Source organism: Microcebus murinus, chromosome 4 (genome assembly GCF_040939455.1).
Source record: "Microcebus murinus isolate Inina chromosome 4, M.murinus_Inina_mat1.0, whole genome shotgun sequence".
Taxonomy (NCBI): Eukaryota; Metazoa; Chordata; class Mammalia; order Primates; family Cheirogaleidae; genus Microcebus; species Microcebus murinus.
Window position 1 is genome coordinate 104,882,518 of NC_134107.1, and position 18,035 is coordinate 104,900,552.

The 18,035-nt window shown below is 44.0% G+C and overlaps 1 protein-coding gene across 4 annotated transcripts in view; it reads left to right on the forward strand.

The window, feature by feature from the left end:
* APLP2 (amyloid beta precursor like protein 2) overlaps positions 1-15,837 on the forward strand; it is a 75,198-nt gene extending 59,361 nt beyond the window's left edge. For 2 of the 4 annotated variants that reach the window (XM_012783332.3, XM_012783330.2), the window contains 9 exons: positions 209-367; positions 1,228-1,356; positions 4,917-5,016; positions 6,880-7,023; positions 8,543-8,578; positions 12,078-12,163; positions 12,862-12,936; positions 13,289-13,444; positions 14,393-15,837. In XM_012783332.3, coding sequence (XP_012638786.2) covers positions 209-367; positions 1,228-1,356; positions 4,917-5,016; positions 6,880-7,023; positions 8,543-8,578; positions 12,078-12,163; positions 12,862-12,936; positions 13,289-13,444; positions 14,393-14,494 — 987 coding nt within the window. In that variant the 3' untranslated portion in view covers positions 14,495-15,837. The remainder of the gene's footprint in view (positions 1-208; positions 368-1,227; positions 1,357-4,916; positions 5,017-6,879; positions 7,024-8,542; positions 8,579-12,077; positions 12,164-12,861; positions 12,937-13,288; positions 13,445-14,392) is intronic. The other 2 variants (XM_012783331.2, XM_012783333.2) reach the window with 1 other exon arrangement.
* The last annotated feature ends 2,198 nt before the right edge of the window (positions 15,838-18,035 follow it).

Consider the following 18,035-nt stretch of genomic DNA (forward strand, 5'->3'; position numbering starts at 1 on the left):
ACATTTAACTTGCTTTCTTTAGATAAGGATGTAATTGTCCTGATAGAAATCAAATACAGTATGCTTTGATTTTAGCTTTGCTTCACTCTCTGGACCTGTTACTATCTCGTGTGGGCACTGGACAAGGAGAAGCGTTGGGCTCTGAGGTTGCTTGTTTATACTGCCTCCACGTGCCATAAATTATTTTGTTCTTACTGTCCTGATTTAGCACTTCCAAGCTATGGTTAAAGCTTTAGAGAAGGAAGCAGCCAGTGAGAAGCAGCAGCTGGTGGAAACCCACCTGGCCCGAGTAGAAGCCATGCTGAATGACCGCCGTCGCATGGCTCTCGAGAATTACCTGGCTGCCTTGCAGTCGGATCCCCCACGGGTGAGTTGTAGTCAGAGCCAAATCATTGATGAATCCTGTCCTTGATGCCTGCCCTGAAGTGGTGTGTGTATGGAACCGATGTGTAACACACAGGTCAGTAAAAATGACATTTTTATGAATAGTTCTGGCAAAGCTGAAGGTAAGGAAAGAAGATTAGGGAGGAAAAGGTATTAAATTCTAGTGTCTGTGTGTATGGGCTTAGCATTACATCAGTGTATGCCTGTGTATACCATCTGTGATGTGATAATATTTTACACTAGAATAGCATAACCTGAGGAAATTGGGTGATAATTATCCAATTATTGAATTTTCTGTGATAGCCTTATTCTCAAAGAATGAAAATGTACCTTCTATGAATGAAGACTTTTGAACCAGTTTCATTGTGAATAAGATTATTAAGAAAAGGGTAAAGTAATTTATTTTAAAACTTGCATGAATGGTCTCAAACTATTTTATCCCTTAACACTAATCTACCTTGCTTTTGGGTGATGGAAAGTATTGGTGGATGTTTGTATCTTTCTTAAGGAAGCCAATTAAAGTCTTCATTTTGGAGTGATGTGGGAGACTACCTAGCTTGCAATTCAGGTGTCAAAGGCTGACCCGGGAAAGGACAGATCAGAGGATGATAGTGGGCTGGGGATTCTGAAAAATACTGTTCGTTAAGTTTGGAATTTATGTTTTGCTACTTTACCTAGATAGTTTTTGTTACTTGGTAAGCTAAAAAAACTTTTAAAGCTAAGGCTTTCATTCTGTGCCTAGCTGAGCTTTATGTTCTTCGGTGAACAGTTTAAGCCTTTGTTTTCCTGCCTGTTTTCAATTCTCTAGTCTCTGGATATTGTAGCAACTGTTCTCTCTTGCAGCCTCATCGCATTCTCCAGGCCTTGCGGCGTTATGTCCGTGCTGAGAACAAAGATCGCCTGCATACCATCCGTCATTACCAGCATGTGTTGGCTGTTGACCCAGAAAAGGCAGCCCAGATGAAATCCCAGGTATCTTAGACACAGTGGAAATTGCTGCCACGAGAGTATTTCCGGTGGGACGTGGTGCCTTGACTAATGGTTGAACAGCACTGCTAGTTGTTATTAGTCCTCAGAAAATGATTTTTGATTTCTAAACACATCTGGTCCATGAGTTGGCTTTTGCAGTGGTACTATTTTAAAAATACCTTTTCTGGCCGGGCGCGATGGCTCACGCCTGTAATCCTAGCTCTCTGGGAGGCCGAGGCGGGCGGCTTGCTCGAGGTCAGGAGTTCGAAACCAGCCTGAGCGAGAGTGAGACCCCGTCTCTACTATAAATAGAAAGAAATTAATTGGCCAACTAATATATATAGAAAAAATTAGCCGGGCATGATGGTGCATGCCTGTAGTCCCAGCTACTCGGGAGGCTGAGGCAGAAGGATTGCTTGAGCCCAGGAGTTTGAGGTTGCTGTGAGCTAGTCTGACGCCACGGCACTCACTCTAGCCTAGGCAACAAAGCGAGGCTCTGTCTCAAAAAAAAACAAAAAAAACCTTTTCTATACTTTCTATATTAAGTACTTCGTATTTCATTTCTAAATTGATGTTTATATCAGTTTATTTCTGATTTAGGGTATCACCAGAATTAATATTTGAAATCCTTTTCTAGGCAAATATATAGGACAGATCTCTTTTCTTGTTTTGTGCATTACAGTTTTTGTTTAGACGGACACTTTTTAACATTTCTGGATTTTGTCCCATGCTGGGTCCAGGTTTATAGTCATCTGTAAAGATTTTCTTCTGGTCTTTCTTTCTAATATCAATAGTTAATATATTGTCCATATATTAACTTGAGTTTTACTTTCTTGTAGTCATAAAATGAACTTTCCTACAAGAATGCTAATAACTTCCTTTTAAACCAGGAAGCCTATAGTTTTCCTAGAGGGCCTTATAATAACATCACTGATCTCATTTCCTACTGTATTTTGAACATATTTGTGAGTACTGGGAGGTACTTACAGCGTGGGTGCTTGCCCATCACCCCAGGAACTCTCCCGCTTCCTCCTCGTGTGTATACTCTGTTTGTAATGTGGTTTGCCTAGAGATCTTAAACACTGGAGCTGTGTTTGCACTGTTTGTTGAGCAGAAGTTTGTGTGTTACTGTCTACACACCAAACTCTGTAGTAGCATCTAATAATACAGTTGAATCTCTTGAGTACCCTTAAGCAACTCATAAACTAATGTAGAATTAACTATAAAGATGAAGAAGAATTTTCCTTAAATATACAGAGTTTGCTTTAGAAGCTGAGTGTTTTGGGGAATAAAAGAACTCAGGCTCATACAGATTGGGCATAATGTGGAAAGGGGCTGGGTCAACCGGGGACCCTAGGAGGTGTCTGGCATGAGTGGAGCACAAGGCTCTCTTCTCACTGGATGGAGTGAGGAAGGAGGATAAACGCCTAGAGTCCTGGAGTGGCCTTGGATCACTTGGGTGGGAAATGCATGCCTCTTGACAGGACTTACGCTTTTCAGGTCTGCTTGATATTTTTTTTAAAGACTTAATCATTTCAAAACCTTTATTGCAACAATAGGTTATTGTGGTGTATTGTACAGAAAAATAGCCTGTTCTGTGTGGTGAAAGTAAAAAGGAGGGAGAGATTTTGATCAGTATATTAAATTAATAACTAGAGAATTCCTGCAAGTGCAGTCAAACTGCCACACTAAGTATTATTGGGAAGGAGAACCCTCCCATCTTTAGACTATCTCAGGGGTCAACCCAGCTTTCCTCTGTGCTACTTACTGTCTGCTCTCAGCCTATAATTCTAGCAAAGTTTGGCCACTGAATTAAATTAATCTTTTGCCTATTCCTTATTCTGTTATCTAAATGCTAGAAAAATCTGAAGATATTCAGCTTGTTATAACTTGTGCCATGTCTGATTGCCTGGATGAGTGATACGGTGCTTCTATCCCCCAGTGCTATAGCCCAAGGGTTCCCTGTAAAAACAGTAATTTCCAGTGTTCTCCACCCTGTGGTTCTTGTCCTCCTGTGGGTATATGAACTACCCTCTCTCAAATGGCTCCTTAGTTCATCTGACGAAGTATTGCTGTGTCAACACATGCTGAGACTGTAGATATGTTGCAGCTCCATTTGCATTTTTTCTCCAAGACACTCACTCTCGCACTTTCCCATCAATTTACTTGATTGACGGAATGGCAGATATAAAATTAAATTGCTTTCATCCTTGCTTTTAAAGGTCAGAGGGATATCAATCCACAATAAAAGCATCTTTCCATTTAGCTTTTTTTCATTCTGACCCTTAATGTTAATGGCCTCAAGCCCACATAATTAATTAATCCGCTGGTTTAGAGCACCCTCTTTAGGAAAAGTTCAGTAACTGCAAGTCTAACCAGGCAGGGATGGCTTGGTTTAGAATAGCTTATGGCAGCAACATGCCTCACTTTCACTGGGGTGGATGTTACCCTAGATCACCTTTCAGTTCCATCCCAAAAAACTTTAAAAATAAGTGACCACTTCTAGTGGCTCTTTTTTTTTAACAAACAACTTTGGAACTTTCGTATTCAGAAAAGGTAGTAAGCTATGGTAGATCAATCTTCCTTTATCCCCATAAAATCAGATTTATTTATACTTCAGCATGAATTTTTCAAAGAATAGTAATTTAGTTAAATAGCAATAAACTAGTCCTCTTATTCACCATAATAATCATTTTAAGCAACCACTTCTCTCAGCAAAATCCATGAATGGTTGTTTCCTCTTTTCCAAAATCTACTTTTTTTTCTGAGACAGAGTCTCACTTTGTTGCCCAGGCTAGAGAGAGTGCCGTGGTGTCAGTCTAGCTCACAGCAACCTCAAACTCCTGGGCTCAAGCAATCCTCCTGCCTCAGCCTCCCTAGTAGCTGGGACTACAGGCAAGCGCCACCATGCCCGGCTAATTTTTTCTATATATTTTTAGTTGGCCAATTAATTTCTTTCTATTATTTTTAGTAGAGACAGGGCCTCGCTCTTGCTCAGGCTGGTTTCATACTCCTAACCTAGAGCGATTCTCCCTCCTCAGCCTCCCAGAATGCCAGAATTACAGGCATGAGCCACTGTGCCTGGCCCCGAAATCTACTTTTTAGCCAGTAATTTCAGCCTCTTTTTGTTCCATCTAATCTGACCAGTGGTAAAAGTTGACTGACTCTTTCCTTTCACTCAGCAAAACCTTATTGAACCTTTAGCATTGTACAAATTAGGTTTTTTAAACTCAGTACAGTTAGTAGTTAGTGACTCATATGAAAATCAAATCAACAACTGGCTAGTAGACATTTTTTAGTAAATTTTCTTTTAACTTGGAACATTCTCTTTGGATAAACTCTCATCACCTAAGGGGGCTGTGTGCACTTACACTTTAGTGATCAGTAAGTACGGCCTGGGGATTAATACATTTCCTCTGACCCACTGATCTGCTGGACTCTGTAGAGAATACACTTTTTGAAATGATCTTTCCAGAAATGTGTGTAGCTGTCCCATCTGCAAGTTCCCTCCTGGCCCAGTAGTTGTCAGTAACAAGACCTTTCCCTCGTGACTGTGCTTCCAGGTGATGACACATCTCCACGTGATTGAAGAAAGAAGGAACCAAAGCCTCTCTCTGCTCTACAAAGTACCTTATGTGGCCCAAGAAATTCAAGAGGAAATTGGTGGGTACTGACTGTACCAAGGTCAGCTGGTACTTGTTGCTGGGATTCAGAAGTGGCAGCCAGGCAGGTGGGAACAAACAAGGCCAGTGAAGCTGGGCCTTGCACACCATGGTTTCAGAAGTCTGGAATCCACTGGAGCTTACATGACAAGGTCAGGAAGTAACCAAGGACAGACGTACTGGCCGTGAGCCACAGATTTTTGAGTTTCATTGACCTTCTCTTAGCGGAAGAAAATCTAGGGTGTGAAATTGCAAGGGACTGGGAAGTTTCCTGTTACTATTTTCCCCCTTAATTGCTGATGTGTTTCAGGATATCCTATTTTACACAAATTCTCACCTCCTCTCCCAGTCTTTTATCTTCACTTATTCAGTAAATTTTATTTTGTCTGCTGTTTGTCACAGAGAAAAATGGTGTAGAAACAGACAATATCTGTTGGAGCTCATGTTACAGTAGGAGAGAAACAGATGGTGAAACAAGAAAGCAAGTGTCAGATGGTGATAAGTGCTGTGCAGAGAGTTAAAACTAGGGCAGAGTGGTGGAGAGTGGCCGGTGGTCAGGCAGGCTGCCTGTGGGGGTGGTAGCCTGAGACTTGAATGGGGTGATCGCAAGGGAGAGAGGAGGGGACCGTGACCACAAAGGCCTCAAGTGTTGGTCAGGTGGCACATCTGAGTAGATGAGCATAGCTGGAACACAGCGAGGGGATGAGGCCAAAGAAGTGGGCAAGGGCTAGGTCTGGGAGAGAAGAGGTAAAATTGAGGAGTTTGGATCTTATTCCAGGTTGATGGGAAGCCATGGCAGGGTTTTGAGCTAGGAAGGGACTAGATCTGGATTATGCTTTTTAAAACATGAATTTTTTTTAAATTCACTTGGCTACTATGTAAAGAGTTGATTAAAATTGGAAGCCAGACAGGAAATGACTGTAAAAATCTAGGAGAGAGATGATGGTAGTATTCACTAAAATGGTGACAAAGGAGATGGGGGCTGGAGCCCCAGGGCAGTGGGGTGGTCTCCAGGACGTGTCCAGGAGAGTGAAGGGGTGTGCCCAGCTTTGCCTTCGGGCCTAAGGGTGACACTGAGGATTTGTGAGAGCAGCTCGGTGGATGGTGGTGCCAGTGTTTACTAGGCAGGGAAGGAAATCACCAGTCCTTTTCACACACACTAAAATATTGTGTGTGTGAAATTGCTGTTGGGCATTACATGGAGGTCTAGGGTAGGCTATTAGAGGAGGCAGAGGCTGGGTGGTAGCTGCAGGACACAGGTTTGGGAGTCTTGGTATATAGGTGATTTTAAAACTTGCATTGGGGAGAAGTAGGTCAGGGTACAAGTTGTAGTTATGTAGGATGAGTAAGTCTGGAGATGGAATGTACAGCATGAGGTTGATGTACAGCATGTACAGGTTGATATGTAATAATAGTGTTCTGTACGATGGAAATTTGCTGAGAGTGCATTTTGGGTGCTCTTACCACAGGTAACTATGGAAGGTGATGGGTATGTTAATTTGCATGACAGCAGCAATCATTTCACTATGTATATATCAAAACATCATGTTGTACACCTTAAATATATGCAGGTTTTTTTTTTAAACCCAAAATCTGTGGTGTAGGAGGAGACCATTTAACTGGAGTGTGGAGAGGAGAGGGGTGTCCGGGATGGGCCCTGGGCCCCTGTGCTGGGGCTCCGTGGTGCTGCAGAGTCGGGGAGGTGGCTCAGGGCAGAGCCAGGAGCCATTAGCTGGGTCTCGGGCTGGTGGGACATTCTCCTAGGCACATCTCAAACTACAGAACGACAGGAGTTAGCCCTTTTCAGATTGGTGGTTCTGTGCCCAGATGCCAAGTCCTTCTAAAACCTGCTGTCTGTCTTCAGATGAGCTCCTCCAGGAGCAGCGCGCAGACATGGACCAGTTCACCGCCTCCATCTCGGAGACCCCCGTGGACGTCCGCGTGAGCTCGGAGGAGAGTGAGGAGATCCCGCTGTTCCACCCCTTCCCATCCTTACCTGAAAACGAAGGTGTGTGTGAGTGACAGCGCCACTTCTGGGCAGCAGTGGGGAGGACAAAATGAGAAAACGACAGTCAGTTTTTTGAAACTGGGTTGAGGTGGGCAGGTTGTATTCCTGTGAGAGTCCAAGAAAGGGAGACTGGATTCATTGAGCACCTGGTGTGTGCATGCAGCGGCCTGGGTCCTTTTCGTATGAAAGTAGTTGGTTGGCTTCAGTATCACCATGAAGTTAGGAATATTTGTCCTGTTTCATAGATGGCTGGCTTCAAGCCCGCCATTCTTTCAGCTTGGGTGATGCCTTACATGCGGGAGGCACTTTGCAGTTTCGATAGCACCTTCGTGTTATATTATGTCATTACCATCTCATGACAAGCAGAGGGAGGGGCTGGCTCAGGGTCACATCTCTGACATAAGTGGGGGCAAGAAGCTGTGTCCTTTGACTCCTAGGCAGGCACTCTTTCCTCTATTCCCTTGCTGGTTCTCGATGTCTGAAAGTATCTCTCAAAGCTGGGAGCCTGCTCCAGAATTAAACAAGTTGCTGAGACTGGTGCCCTGAGACCAGTATGTGTAATCAGATTCTATTTGCTGCTCTTGCTGCTGATGGTGGTAGTGATAAAAGCGGCCCACAGCTATGGGTCCTTCTTACGTGACAGCTTTAGCTAAGCATTTTTACATCGACTCTCTCACTCAGTCCTCAGAATAACCCTCTAAAGTAGGTACCTGAGTGTCCCCATGTGGGGATTCTAAGGCTTAAGGAGGTTAAGTAACTTGCCCAAGGTTGTGGAGAGTCAGGATTTTAACCCAAGCAGGTTTGGTCCACAATCACAGTATCACAGTCACCTGGCTCTGGCTGCACGTGGTGTGGGAACAGAGGCCTAAGGAAGGTGCCAAACTGGAGGCGGAGGGTGGGGTGGATTTGGGTCCAGCTTAGCCCTTGGGCCTTCGCAGAAATGTCTCTAAACTAGTCACCTCAGAGGTGTAGGCTCAGTGCAGTGGAGCCTCCAATAAGAAAACAGGATCTGAGGAAGTAGCAGATCCAGAAAGAGGCAGAGCTCCGTTCCTCACACCTGCTCTCACTGCAGCTCCCAGACCTCCGTGGGCTGCAGTGTGGCTGTGCTTAGACACTGACGTGCTTGCCTGGGCTCGGGCCATCTCAGCACAGGGGAGCTAGGACCTCATCTCCCTGTCAGCAAATCACAGTCAATACTAATTTCAATTTTTGCTGTTTTCTAAGAAAAATAATTTTGTGGGCTAAGCTAAATAATTTGGGAATCTCCCAAAATTTCCCTTAAAAAATGTCCAAAACAGACCTACTACTTTTTTCTTTCTTATTGGTGTTAGCCTCCAGAGATTTGCTGTGGATCTTACTGCTGGTTTATGGGATATTTCAGGCATGTTTTTAAGGAAAAATACTTTTTATTTAAATTATAGAGAAATTCTAAGATAGGAATTTTGAAAGAAGCCATTTTCCTTCTTAATCTCCTTTTGTGCTATTTTATTTTGTTTTTTATTGTTTTCCTTTCTGCTAGACACTCAGCCGGAGTTGTACCACCCAATGAAAAAAGGTTAGTTTGTCAAAGATGTTCCCTTTAAGACCTTCATTCCTTTTCACTCCCCAGTGTGTCAGAAGTTTCATTTTCTGTTTCATACCATCACCTGATTTTTTTCCCAACTCATTGCATCCGACGTGGCTGTGAGTAGAGCCAGAGGGGCCCCGTGTCGCCAACAAGCTGGCCTGACTTTCCAGCACTGAGCGTCAGAGTGGTGTTGGTCACTGTGTGGCCATTATCAGCTCTCCTTCTGGGATGTGCAGAGAATGTACAGTAACTAAGATAGATGCTTTCATAAATCCTTTTCATCTGGATAGTTGTTTTGTTTTGGGTTTTTTTTTGATACCGGATTTTGCTCTGTCGCCCAGGCTGGAATGCAGTGGCACGATCATAGCTCACCGCAGCCTTGAACTCCTGGGCTCAAGTGATCCTCCCACCTCAGCCTCCTGGGTAGCTGGGACTACAGGCGTGTGGCATCATGCCTGGCTATTTTTTCTATTTTTTGTAGAGATGAGGTCTCAAACTCTGGGCCTCAAGCAATCCTCCCACTTCAGCCTCCCAAAGTGCTGGGATTACAGGTGTGAGCTGCTGCACCCAGCCTAATCTGGATAGATTTTTAAAAGTACACCCAGTTTACACAGGTTGGTTGTGAATTGCTAGTATATATAAAAATATGCTTAATTTACAGTCAGGTGGACAGTCTTGTTTTTTTACCTCTTCTTTTTTCTCTACTATTCCCACTTCCATCTTTTCTTTTTAGCTATCCTTGCCCTTTGTCTGTGCCAGTTGTTTTATGTCCCCTGAGCTGTAGCATTTCTTAGAAGAACATTAGAAACGGGTAGGCCGGGCGCGGTGGCTCACGCCTGTAATCCTAGCACTCTGGGAGGCCGAGGCGGGCGGATTGCTCAAGGTCAGGAGTTCGAAACCAGCCTGAGCAAGAGCGAGACTCCGTCTCTACTATAAATAGAAACAAATTAATTGGCCAACTAATATATATAGAAAAAAGTTAGCCGGGCATTGTGGTGCATGCCTGTAATCCCAGCTACTCGGGAGGCTGAGGCAGAAGGATTTGCTTGAGCCCAGGAGTCTGAGGTTGCTGTGAGCTAGGCTGACGCCATGGCACTCACCATAGCCTGGGCAACAAAGCGAGACTCTGTCTCAAAAAAAAACAAACAAAAAAAACGGGTGGATGAAGCAGGTGGAGACAAGTGAACTCTTCTTGCTGTACTGAGTGTCCGGTTTTCAAAACAGTTAACATTACGTAAAGCACTGCACGGAATGCTTTGCATATTGATTTCTTTTAACCCACTGAACATCCCTGCAGGGTAGGAGTTTTAGCTCTATTTTATAGATGAGGCAATTGAAGAACTCCCTGAGATTACATGGTTTACTCTAAGTCATGACTTTAAACAGTGGAGGAACCAGGATTTGAACCCAGTTTGCTGTCCTCAAAGCCCATGTGATTTCTATTACCTACATTGCCTTTGTCAGCTGCTGAATCCCTCTGGTGATTGGACAGTCCGATCTCAGGTGTTATTGTAAACAAATAGTTCAAACATTCCATGTTCTTAACATATTATATGAGCCCGCTCTTTTGGCTTTGGCAGACTTTTATGGATGGAGCAAAGCAGTGTTCACTGGCTAAGAATTTGATATTCTGGTTTTTGTCACAGGTTGTTCTCAGCACATAAAAGTGTGATTTGAATTTTCTGAAAAATCACTTATATGTAAATGCTTTATTTTGTTCTATTTGGATGTGTATCTTCTGGAGACCACTATGCCAACATTTTTTTGCAACATCACAACTTAGATATCTATTGAGATGGATTTTCTAGAAGTTTAACTGGCTTTTACCTTTGTATTTAAACTGTTATGAGTTGGGACAATTTAACCATTAACTTTTGGTCTCTTGAACTCACTTGTTTATATATTTTATAAAACCAAAGTGGTTATGGTCAGTGTTTAACATGTGGATTTTATCACCAAAAAGGTATTTGAACACTCTAGATTGGCAGTAGGACTTTAGATTAATTGGCTCAGTGCCACACTATTTTTCAAATAGGATCCTACCCATATAACCTTTAAAATTCTGAGGAAGACAGAAAGAGATGGAAGGAGCTCAGAATTAGAATTTACTGGACTTGATCATAAGCATCCTTGCTGAGGCAACAACCCTTCCAGATTCCTCTTCCTCAAGTAGTTGGAGTATAGCATTGCTGTTTCATTGGCATTTTGAGACTACAGGAGCCAGCTCTGATTTAACTAGAATCAAGTTGTGCAGTTCTTCTTTAAAGTGGAAACTTTAGAGAAGATGACATCATTTTTACTGCATTATAATGAATTAATGCATTAGCTAGTCTACAAGTTTAGCAGCTGCCATAGCTGTTACCATTGCTTTGTGTTAAGAACAAGTCTGGTTGTGAGCTGGAAGCTTTGCTATAGCTGGGTCTTGTCACTGTCTGCCTTTGACAAGCCCAGGGACAGCACTGCTCTGTGTTTCTTCCCGTTGGAATCTTGCTTGCAGGTAGTTACCTTAGTATGCCAAATGTGCTGTCAGGTTGGTCTATTTATATTTATAAAGGTTCAAATCTAGACATTTATATAGAACTTTATTATTATTAATACACTCTTATAGCCAGAAATCACATGTTTTGGAGCTAAAAATAGAGGACTGCTTCTCACTTCTCCCCTCCCTGGTCTGTACTGTGTCCAGTCATGCTGCATATTTGGATACTGTCATTTGGAGCGCCACACACGAGCGATGCTGTCTTGGGCAGTGTCTGACCTTGGCAAGAGGAGAGTTGCTATTCTTGCTCTGTTTAGAGAAAGGTGCCTTCCACCCTGGTGTTAGTATTCTCCCTGTTGACAGACTGCTTCCTTCCTGTTTGTTCTCTAATAACCATTAGAAGGTGACTGACTGTGACCTAGGCATGGAGAGGGATGCAGCCTCGTGGGAGACATGGAAGGAAATTGATAATTACAAACTCTGATTTTGAGTGCTGTAATCTGTAAATGTCTCCCACGAGGAGTGAAACTTGAAGGACAGATAGCAGGGTTTATGTTGGGGAGGCAGAGAGAATTGCCTGTGGGCTAAACTATCGTGCTGGAGACAAACATGCAGATTGCCGTGTGAGGACCCAGGTGCTGAAGGAAAGGGTGCAAGAATATCACATGTAAGAGTGTTGCGTGTTGTCCGTGCCAGAACGCCCTTGGACTCCATGTCTGTGTATCTCACAGTGAGCATTCTCTCTGAGGGCTTGCATTCCATTTCTCTGAGTTGGAGACAAGTAAGCACTCCCTCTTCCATTATACCCATCGGTCCTCTGAAAACACGTGTACCATCCATCCGTGTGGAGCACAGTGCATCCTCACACATGTGTATGCAGTCGCAGGTCGAGGAGGGGAGGGGGACTTGGTGAGGGGCTCCCTGGCCCTCAGGGAGTTTGCTGCAGCTGTGAGAGCAGCATGAGGTCGGCCGCCCTTGGAAACTCTGCTATGATCTCTCTCCACGCAGGATCTGGAGTGGGAGAGCAGGACCGAGCACTGATCGGTGCTGAAGAGAAAGTGATTAACAGTAAGAATAAAGTGGATGAAAACATGGTGAGCCCATTCTTTCTCCTTCCCAGCATGTTTTACTTTTGAGAATCATTAGAGCATGTGGCACGGTGTCAGGTGCATGTCCACGTGTTCGTTTTCCACATGGTGGAAGATTGGGGCCCCAACTGCTCTCAGACTGGCAGTCTTCTTTAGCATGTGGGTAGGAGGAGTAAAGAAGTCTGCTTCAGTAGTAGCGCATCTCTTACTATACAGGAGGAAAATACATTTGCAACACGTTATAGGCCATTTTCAAGTGAGTAGAGTTTTAATGGCTTGAAGATGGAGTAGAGTTGGGTTTGGTTCTTATACTGTCTTAGGTTTATACTCCCTTTTATTATTCTGCCATTTTCTATCATTTATATTTCAGGATTATTCTCACCTGAGTTTGATATTTAACTATAGCTTCCTGGTAATCTGTCCTGAAACACTTGTCTATAATAGTTACTTAAAGGAAAATGCAGGTGAAAACCCTTATAGGACCAACTGCTATAAGGTATTTTCCATCCACACTTGCCCCTTCATTAGGGGTTTGGTGAGTGGATTCTGGCATCTGTGACACAACTGACTGGTTAGTTGGGGTCCCACAGGTGTCTGCTTCCTCCCACCAAATAGTAAATGGAGGAGAAAAGCAGCAGTGATGTTTATAGTAAATTTCCCCTTCACCCAGTTGCTAGTTGCCAACATTCTTGTGGCTATTTCAGGTCATCGATGAGACTCTGGACGTTAAGGAAATGATTTTCAATGCCGAGAGAGTCGGAGGGCTGGAGGAAGAGCCGGTATGTGTTTGGCTACAGAACCTAATGCCAGGTTTCCTGTCAATCTTAGCTATTTTTCCTTTGGACCTTCTCAATTCAAGTAGCAAGTGGGAGAGATGTCTGGTGTGTTAAGTGCATGAGGGTCCCTCGTCTGCATTTTCCCATACTCTTGAATAAGAGAGCTACAATTAAAATCTCCATGGAGGTTGGGAAAAGTGGGAAGGATGGGCATTCTCCCCATATAGATGGTTACCTGCACAGCAGGAACTTGGTGCCACCCTGGACTTTAAAGGAGCTTGCCCTTGGTGAGTTACTGGCCTCACCGCTGCCAGATGGTCACTGGCCTTTGTTCCACATCTGCTTTGTCATTCAGGAATCCGTAGGACCTCTGCGGGAGGACTTCAGTCTGAGCAGCAGTGCCCTCATTGGTCTGCTGGTCATTGCAGTGGCCATTGCCACGGTCATAGTCATCAGCCTGGTGCTGCTGAGGAAGAGGCAGTATGGCACCATCAGCCACGGGATCGTGGAGGTGAGGGGCTGGCTGGAGGTCCACTCTGCACCCGGGGCCTGGGTGGGGTTGAGGGGCAAGAACTTTGAGGAATTTGAACGTCTTAACTCCTCGTGTGCTGGACATGCTGCTGTCAGTTAAATGGTTTACTGGATTCCTAGGTCATGTTATGGAAGTCAGTAACTAATAAATTGCGCTGGTCCTGTTTTAAGAGCTGTTGCCAACTTTCAACATTAATTTGGGCCTAGACTATGAATGTCAGAAAATCATGAGAACATCTTACGCATAGGGGGTGAAAACTATTTGCTCAGATTGTTTCCTTCATGTTTCCTTTTAAGATATTTAAGAATTAAGGACTGCTACTAGTCCTCTCTTTTAATGGGGGGGGAACCCCAAAAGATCAATAGGAAATTTAGAAAGAGCCAAAGCAACTTATTTCTGTCTTCTGCTGATTTGTAATTTAACTTATTGCACTGTTTTGGGAATGTCCAGAGTCTCTTGATTACCGAATATAAATGCAATAAGGAATATAATGTGCTCTAGAAAATTAGTTCAAATGCAGGTCTTAGTTATTTGGTTTTATCTCCCACTGGAAACCAGCTTAGCTGTAGAATTTCAGAGCTGGAAAAGACCAGAGATCATGTCTGACTCCTTATTTCATAGCTGAGTGTTAAGTGGCTTACCTTGGTTGTTCCAGAGAGTAAGTAGCAGGACTGAGATCGACTTGTCACTGTGGTGCCAAGAAGTCCAGTGGACTGTCTTCCACGTGGACTAAGCTTTCAGGGCTCTGGGTTCAGAGGCACCACCTCTTTGACCCCCTTTTCTTTCTCCTCTGGGTCCTCACCACCAGCTCTCATTGGGTCTGTCCAATGGCAGCAGGGATTGTGCAGCAAACAACTTCAGTGTCCCAGCACCCTGTACAGGTCTCTTCCCAGGCACTGCAGTGACCTTTGGTCTTTGTTTTTCCAGGTTGACCCAATGCTCACCCCAGAAGAGCGTCACCTGAATAAGATGCAGAATCATGGTTATGAAAACCCAACCTACAAGTACCTAGAGCAGATGCAGATATAAGTGACAGGAAGCATGTGGCACCCCTGCTTGGAGTGGGGTGGTGCAGGTCGGCCAGAAGAGGTCCAGCGCTTTGGATTGACTATTGACCAGCAGTTGCTGCCAGAGGGCTTCATCTTGCACCCTGACCTCCTGGATTGTTAAGACTATGAAGTACTACTGTAGAATTGCAATTTCCATTCTTTTAAATGGGTGAAAAATGTTAATATAACAATATATGAAATATAAACCTTAAATGAGAAAAATGATCTATTGCAGATATTTGACTGATGTAGTTTTCTTTTTTAAATTAATCAGAAACCCCACTTCTATTGTATTGTCTCACACATGCTCTCTGTATAAATGGAAAATGTTGATTTTCAGTGATAGGCTGTATATGCAGGCTGTTTGTTCCAGTTACATTGTATAAGTCAGCTCTTTAGGCTCATTCACTGCCCTGGCTTTTATTGAAAAAAAGAAGGCAGTATCCCTTTTTAAATGAGCTTTCAGGAAGTTGCTGAGCAGCTAGGTGGACGAAGGAACTGTAGCTGACCACTGAAACACATGCTGGTAAGCCCTCAAACCCATTTTAAAGGACCAGTTCCTTGCAAGTCCAGTGTTTCCACTGCGGGGTACCTTGGTGTCTCCATACAATTGCTGTCACCAAGGAGATTAAAGGCATTTTCATTCCAGCGTCTTTAGCGAGCCCGATGTACACAGGTGAGGGTGTCCACTGCTGCTTTGCTTCTGAATCCAGTTCTTCCACAGAAATTAGCCTGTAGTTTGTATATGACGTTCTTCCACTTTCCGTCGTCTACTTACTGTAGCTTTTTACTGTTCACTTCCAAGCGTGTCCAAATGTGTGGTCTCGTCCTCCACAGGCACTGACCCTCAGCCTCCCCTTGTGCCCTCACTCCTGCCTCCTCCTGCCACCAGCCTCTTCAGCATCCACTCGGAGAAGACCACAGTAAGGAGGCAGCTGATGGCCCAGGAGGGAACAGAGGTTTGTTTTTATGTGAAAGGAGAATGTTCCAGGTTGTACATGAAATTGATCTGTAGACACTGTGGAAAGCTTTGAAGATTTTTGTTTCTTTCACGAGTCTTTGTAATGCTTGTACAGTCGGTGTTGATGCTCACAGCCTTTTTATTCCTTTTCTTTTTTAATCTGAAGGTTCTGGTAACCTGTGGTGTTTTGTTTTGTTTTGTTTTTTCTATTTTCCAGTAACCATGGTTTTTTTCTTCTTCCCTTTGACCCTATTCATGTCTCTTCCCACTATGCACAGATTAAACTTCACCTACAAACTCCTTACTGTGATCTGTGGAGAATGTACAGAGTTTAAACACATCAATAAATACTTTAACTTCCACTGAGACTCCTGGCTTTATTGACCCTGGCATTGATCTGCGAGGATAGTTCTGCCCCTCCCGCCTTTGGGGTGAAGGGGAGCTCCCGTGCTCAGCAGAGGCTGAAATAAGTCCATTCGAGGAAGTCCTGACACTTGGGCTCGAATTCCATTTTTTAATGAAAAAATAAGAGGGAAAGTCTGCCTGGAGCATTTGGCAAAATTTAATTTCAGCTACTGATATTTATTAATATGAGACAATGATACTGGAGACAATGAGTAGAGCTTGTGGCTGGATTTTCAGAGAAATGTCTGCAGCCTCAATTTCTTTCTTAATATCTTGCCACCAGGAGGCCGTATCTTCTCTGAAGGGGGTTTGTTTGTTGACCTGACAACTACTTAGAGGGCTTTGTGCCTGGGGGCGCAGTGTTCACTACTGATTAAGTCTTTTTAATTTTCAGCCACTGGTCCGCCTTCCAGGCGCATGCGCATCCTTGGCTCCTACGCGTGGTGCGTCTGTCTCTGTAGGACGGTGCGGGGCGTGGGGACGGCTGGGAACATGGCGGGTGTGGGCATGGCCGCTGTGGCTGCTGGGGCGCCCTGCCGGAGCTGGGGCTGGGCAGGCGTCTCCTTCGGCCCCCACTGTGGCCTCAGCGCGGTCCTTGCACGGATGTCCCAGCGCGAGCCACGGTGGCTCCCAGGTCAGTGTCCGAAAGGCGGGAGTAGCCTGCGGTCTTTCGAGCGCCTCGGGTTCCCTCAGTTCCTGTACCTGGATGGTGCGTTTTTGGCGCCCCGTTCGAAACTGCCCCTTCCTTAGCACCCCACTTCTAGGCGCTTCGTTCTGTTCTCGTGCAGGCTGTGAGGAGAGCTCCGTCGCGACCCTGGGGCGTCCCGGGCAGCCCGGGCCCTTGCTGGCGTTTTACGCTCTGCAGTTTAAGGAGCTCCTGCTCTGTCTCCCCTGCATTAAACGCCAACCCTAGGAAGAATTAAAATGTGTGTTTAATGCATTCGATTATCAATTGCTTCCAGGGGTTTACAGATTGTGACTCTTAAAATGCTTAGACCGACCCTCCCTTGACTTCAAGGGGCTTAAAAATATGAGGCATGTTCTTTTTAAAAAAGTGTAGACGTTCTCATCAAGCCTAATTTCTGGTTTTGTCTTCTTAATGCTCCCACTCAGCGAAAGAACCATAGTCAATACTGTACAAAGGAAACTAGAATTTGGACCAGAAAACTCTGAGAACCTCACGTATACACACTTGTTTGTCTTTGAATTATAGCCTTTTATTTTTTAGCTTTGTGTGGTGTTCACACCCTTGCCACGCGGAATGGTAATTAATGTCATGGCAGATACGCTTAGTTTTGAGTGAAATTTAAACTTATATAATATTAACTTGTATAATCTAAACTTATGTAAAACTTAACTTACATTTAATTGTACACAACCAAAAGGAGTATTATATGTAAGTACTCCTAGCGAAGTATAATATGTCACTTTGTTAACCATAGTATAATAGTTTTTCATCTATTTAGCAAACATTCATTTAGCACTTCTGCACCAGGCTTTGAGCTAATCCTTGTGATGCAAAGATGATTTATGGGTATATTATTAAGAATCTGTCCACTTATAACTCACCAACATCAAATAAATTGTTATTGTCTCAGAGGAAAATTACTGTGCTGGGAGGTAATATCTGGATGAGGATAGAAAAGATTTTTGAGTGCTCAGCTAAGGAAATGGGAAATGAACATTTTTTGTTGATTTTGGACCAACATAACTGGTCCCTACCAAAAGTCTGAAGTTTGGCATATTTCTCTATTAATTGAAACTTTGAAAAAAGCTTACATGTAAAAGGGATAGCTTTAAGGCCTTCAATTAAGTTTTTAAAAAAATCAACTTTTTAAATCCAAAATGGGGAAAACTTTTAGCAGCACACAATGAAGAAAGAGACTGACTCTGGGAGGCCGGGACGGGCGGATTGCTCAAGGTCAGGAGTTCGAAACCTGCCTGAGCAAGAGCAAGACCCCGTCTCTACTATAAATAGAAAGAAATTAATTGGCCAATTGATATATATATAGAAAAAATTAGCCGGGCATGGTGGCACATGCCTGTAGTCCCAGCTACTCGGGAGGCTGAGGCAGGAGGATCGCTTGAGCCCAAGAGTTTGAGGTTGCTGTGAGCTAGGCTGATGCCACGGCACTCACTCTAGCCTGGGCAACAA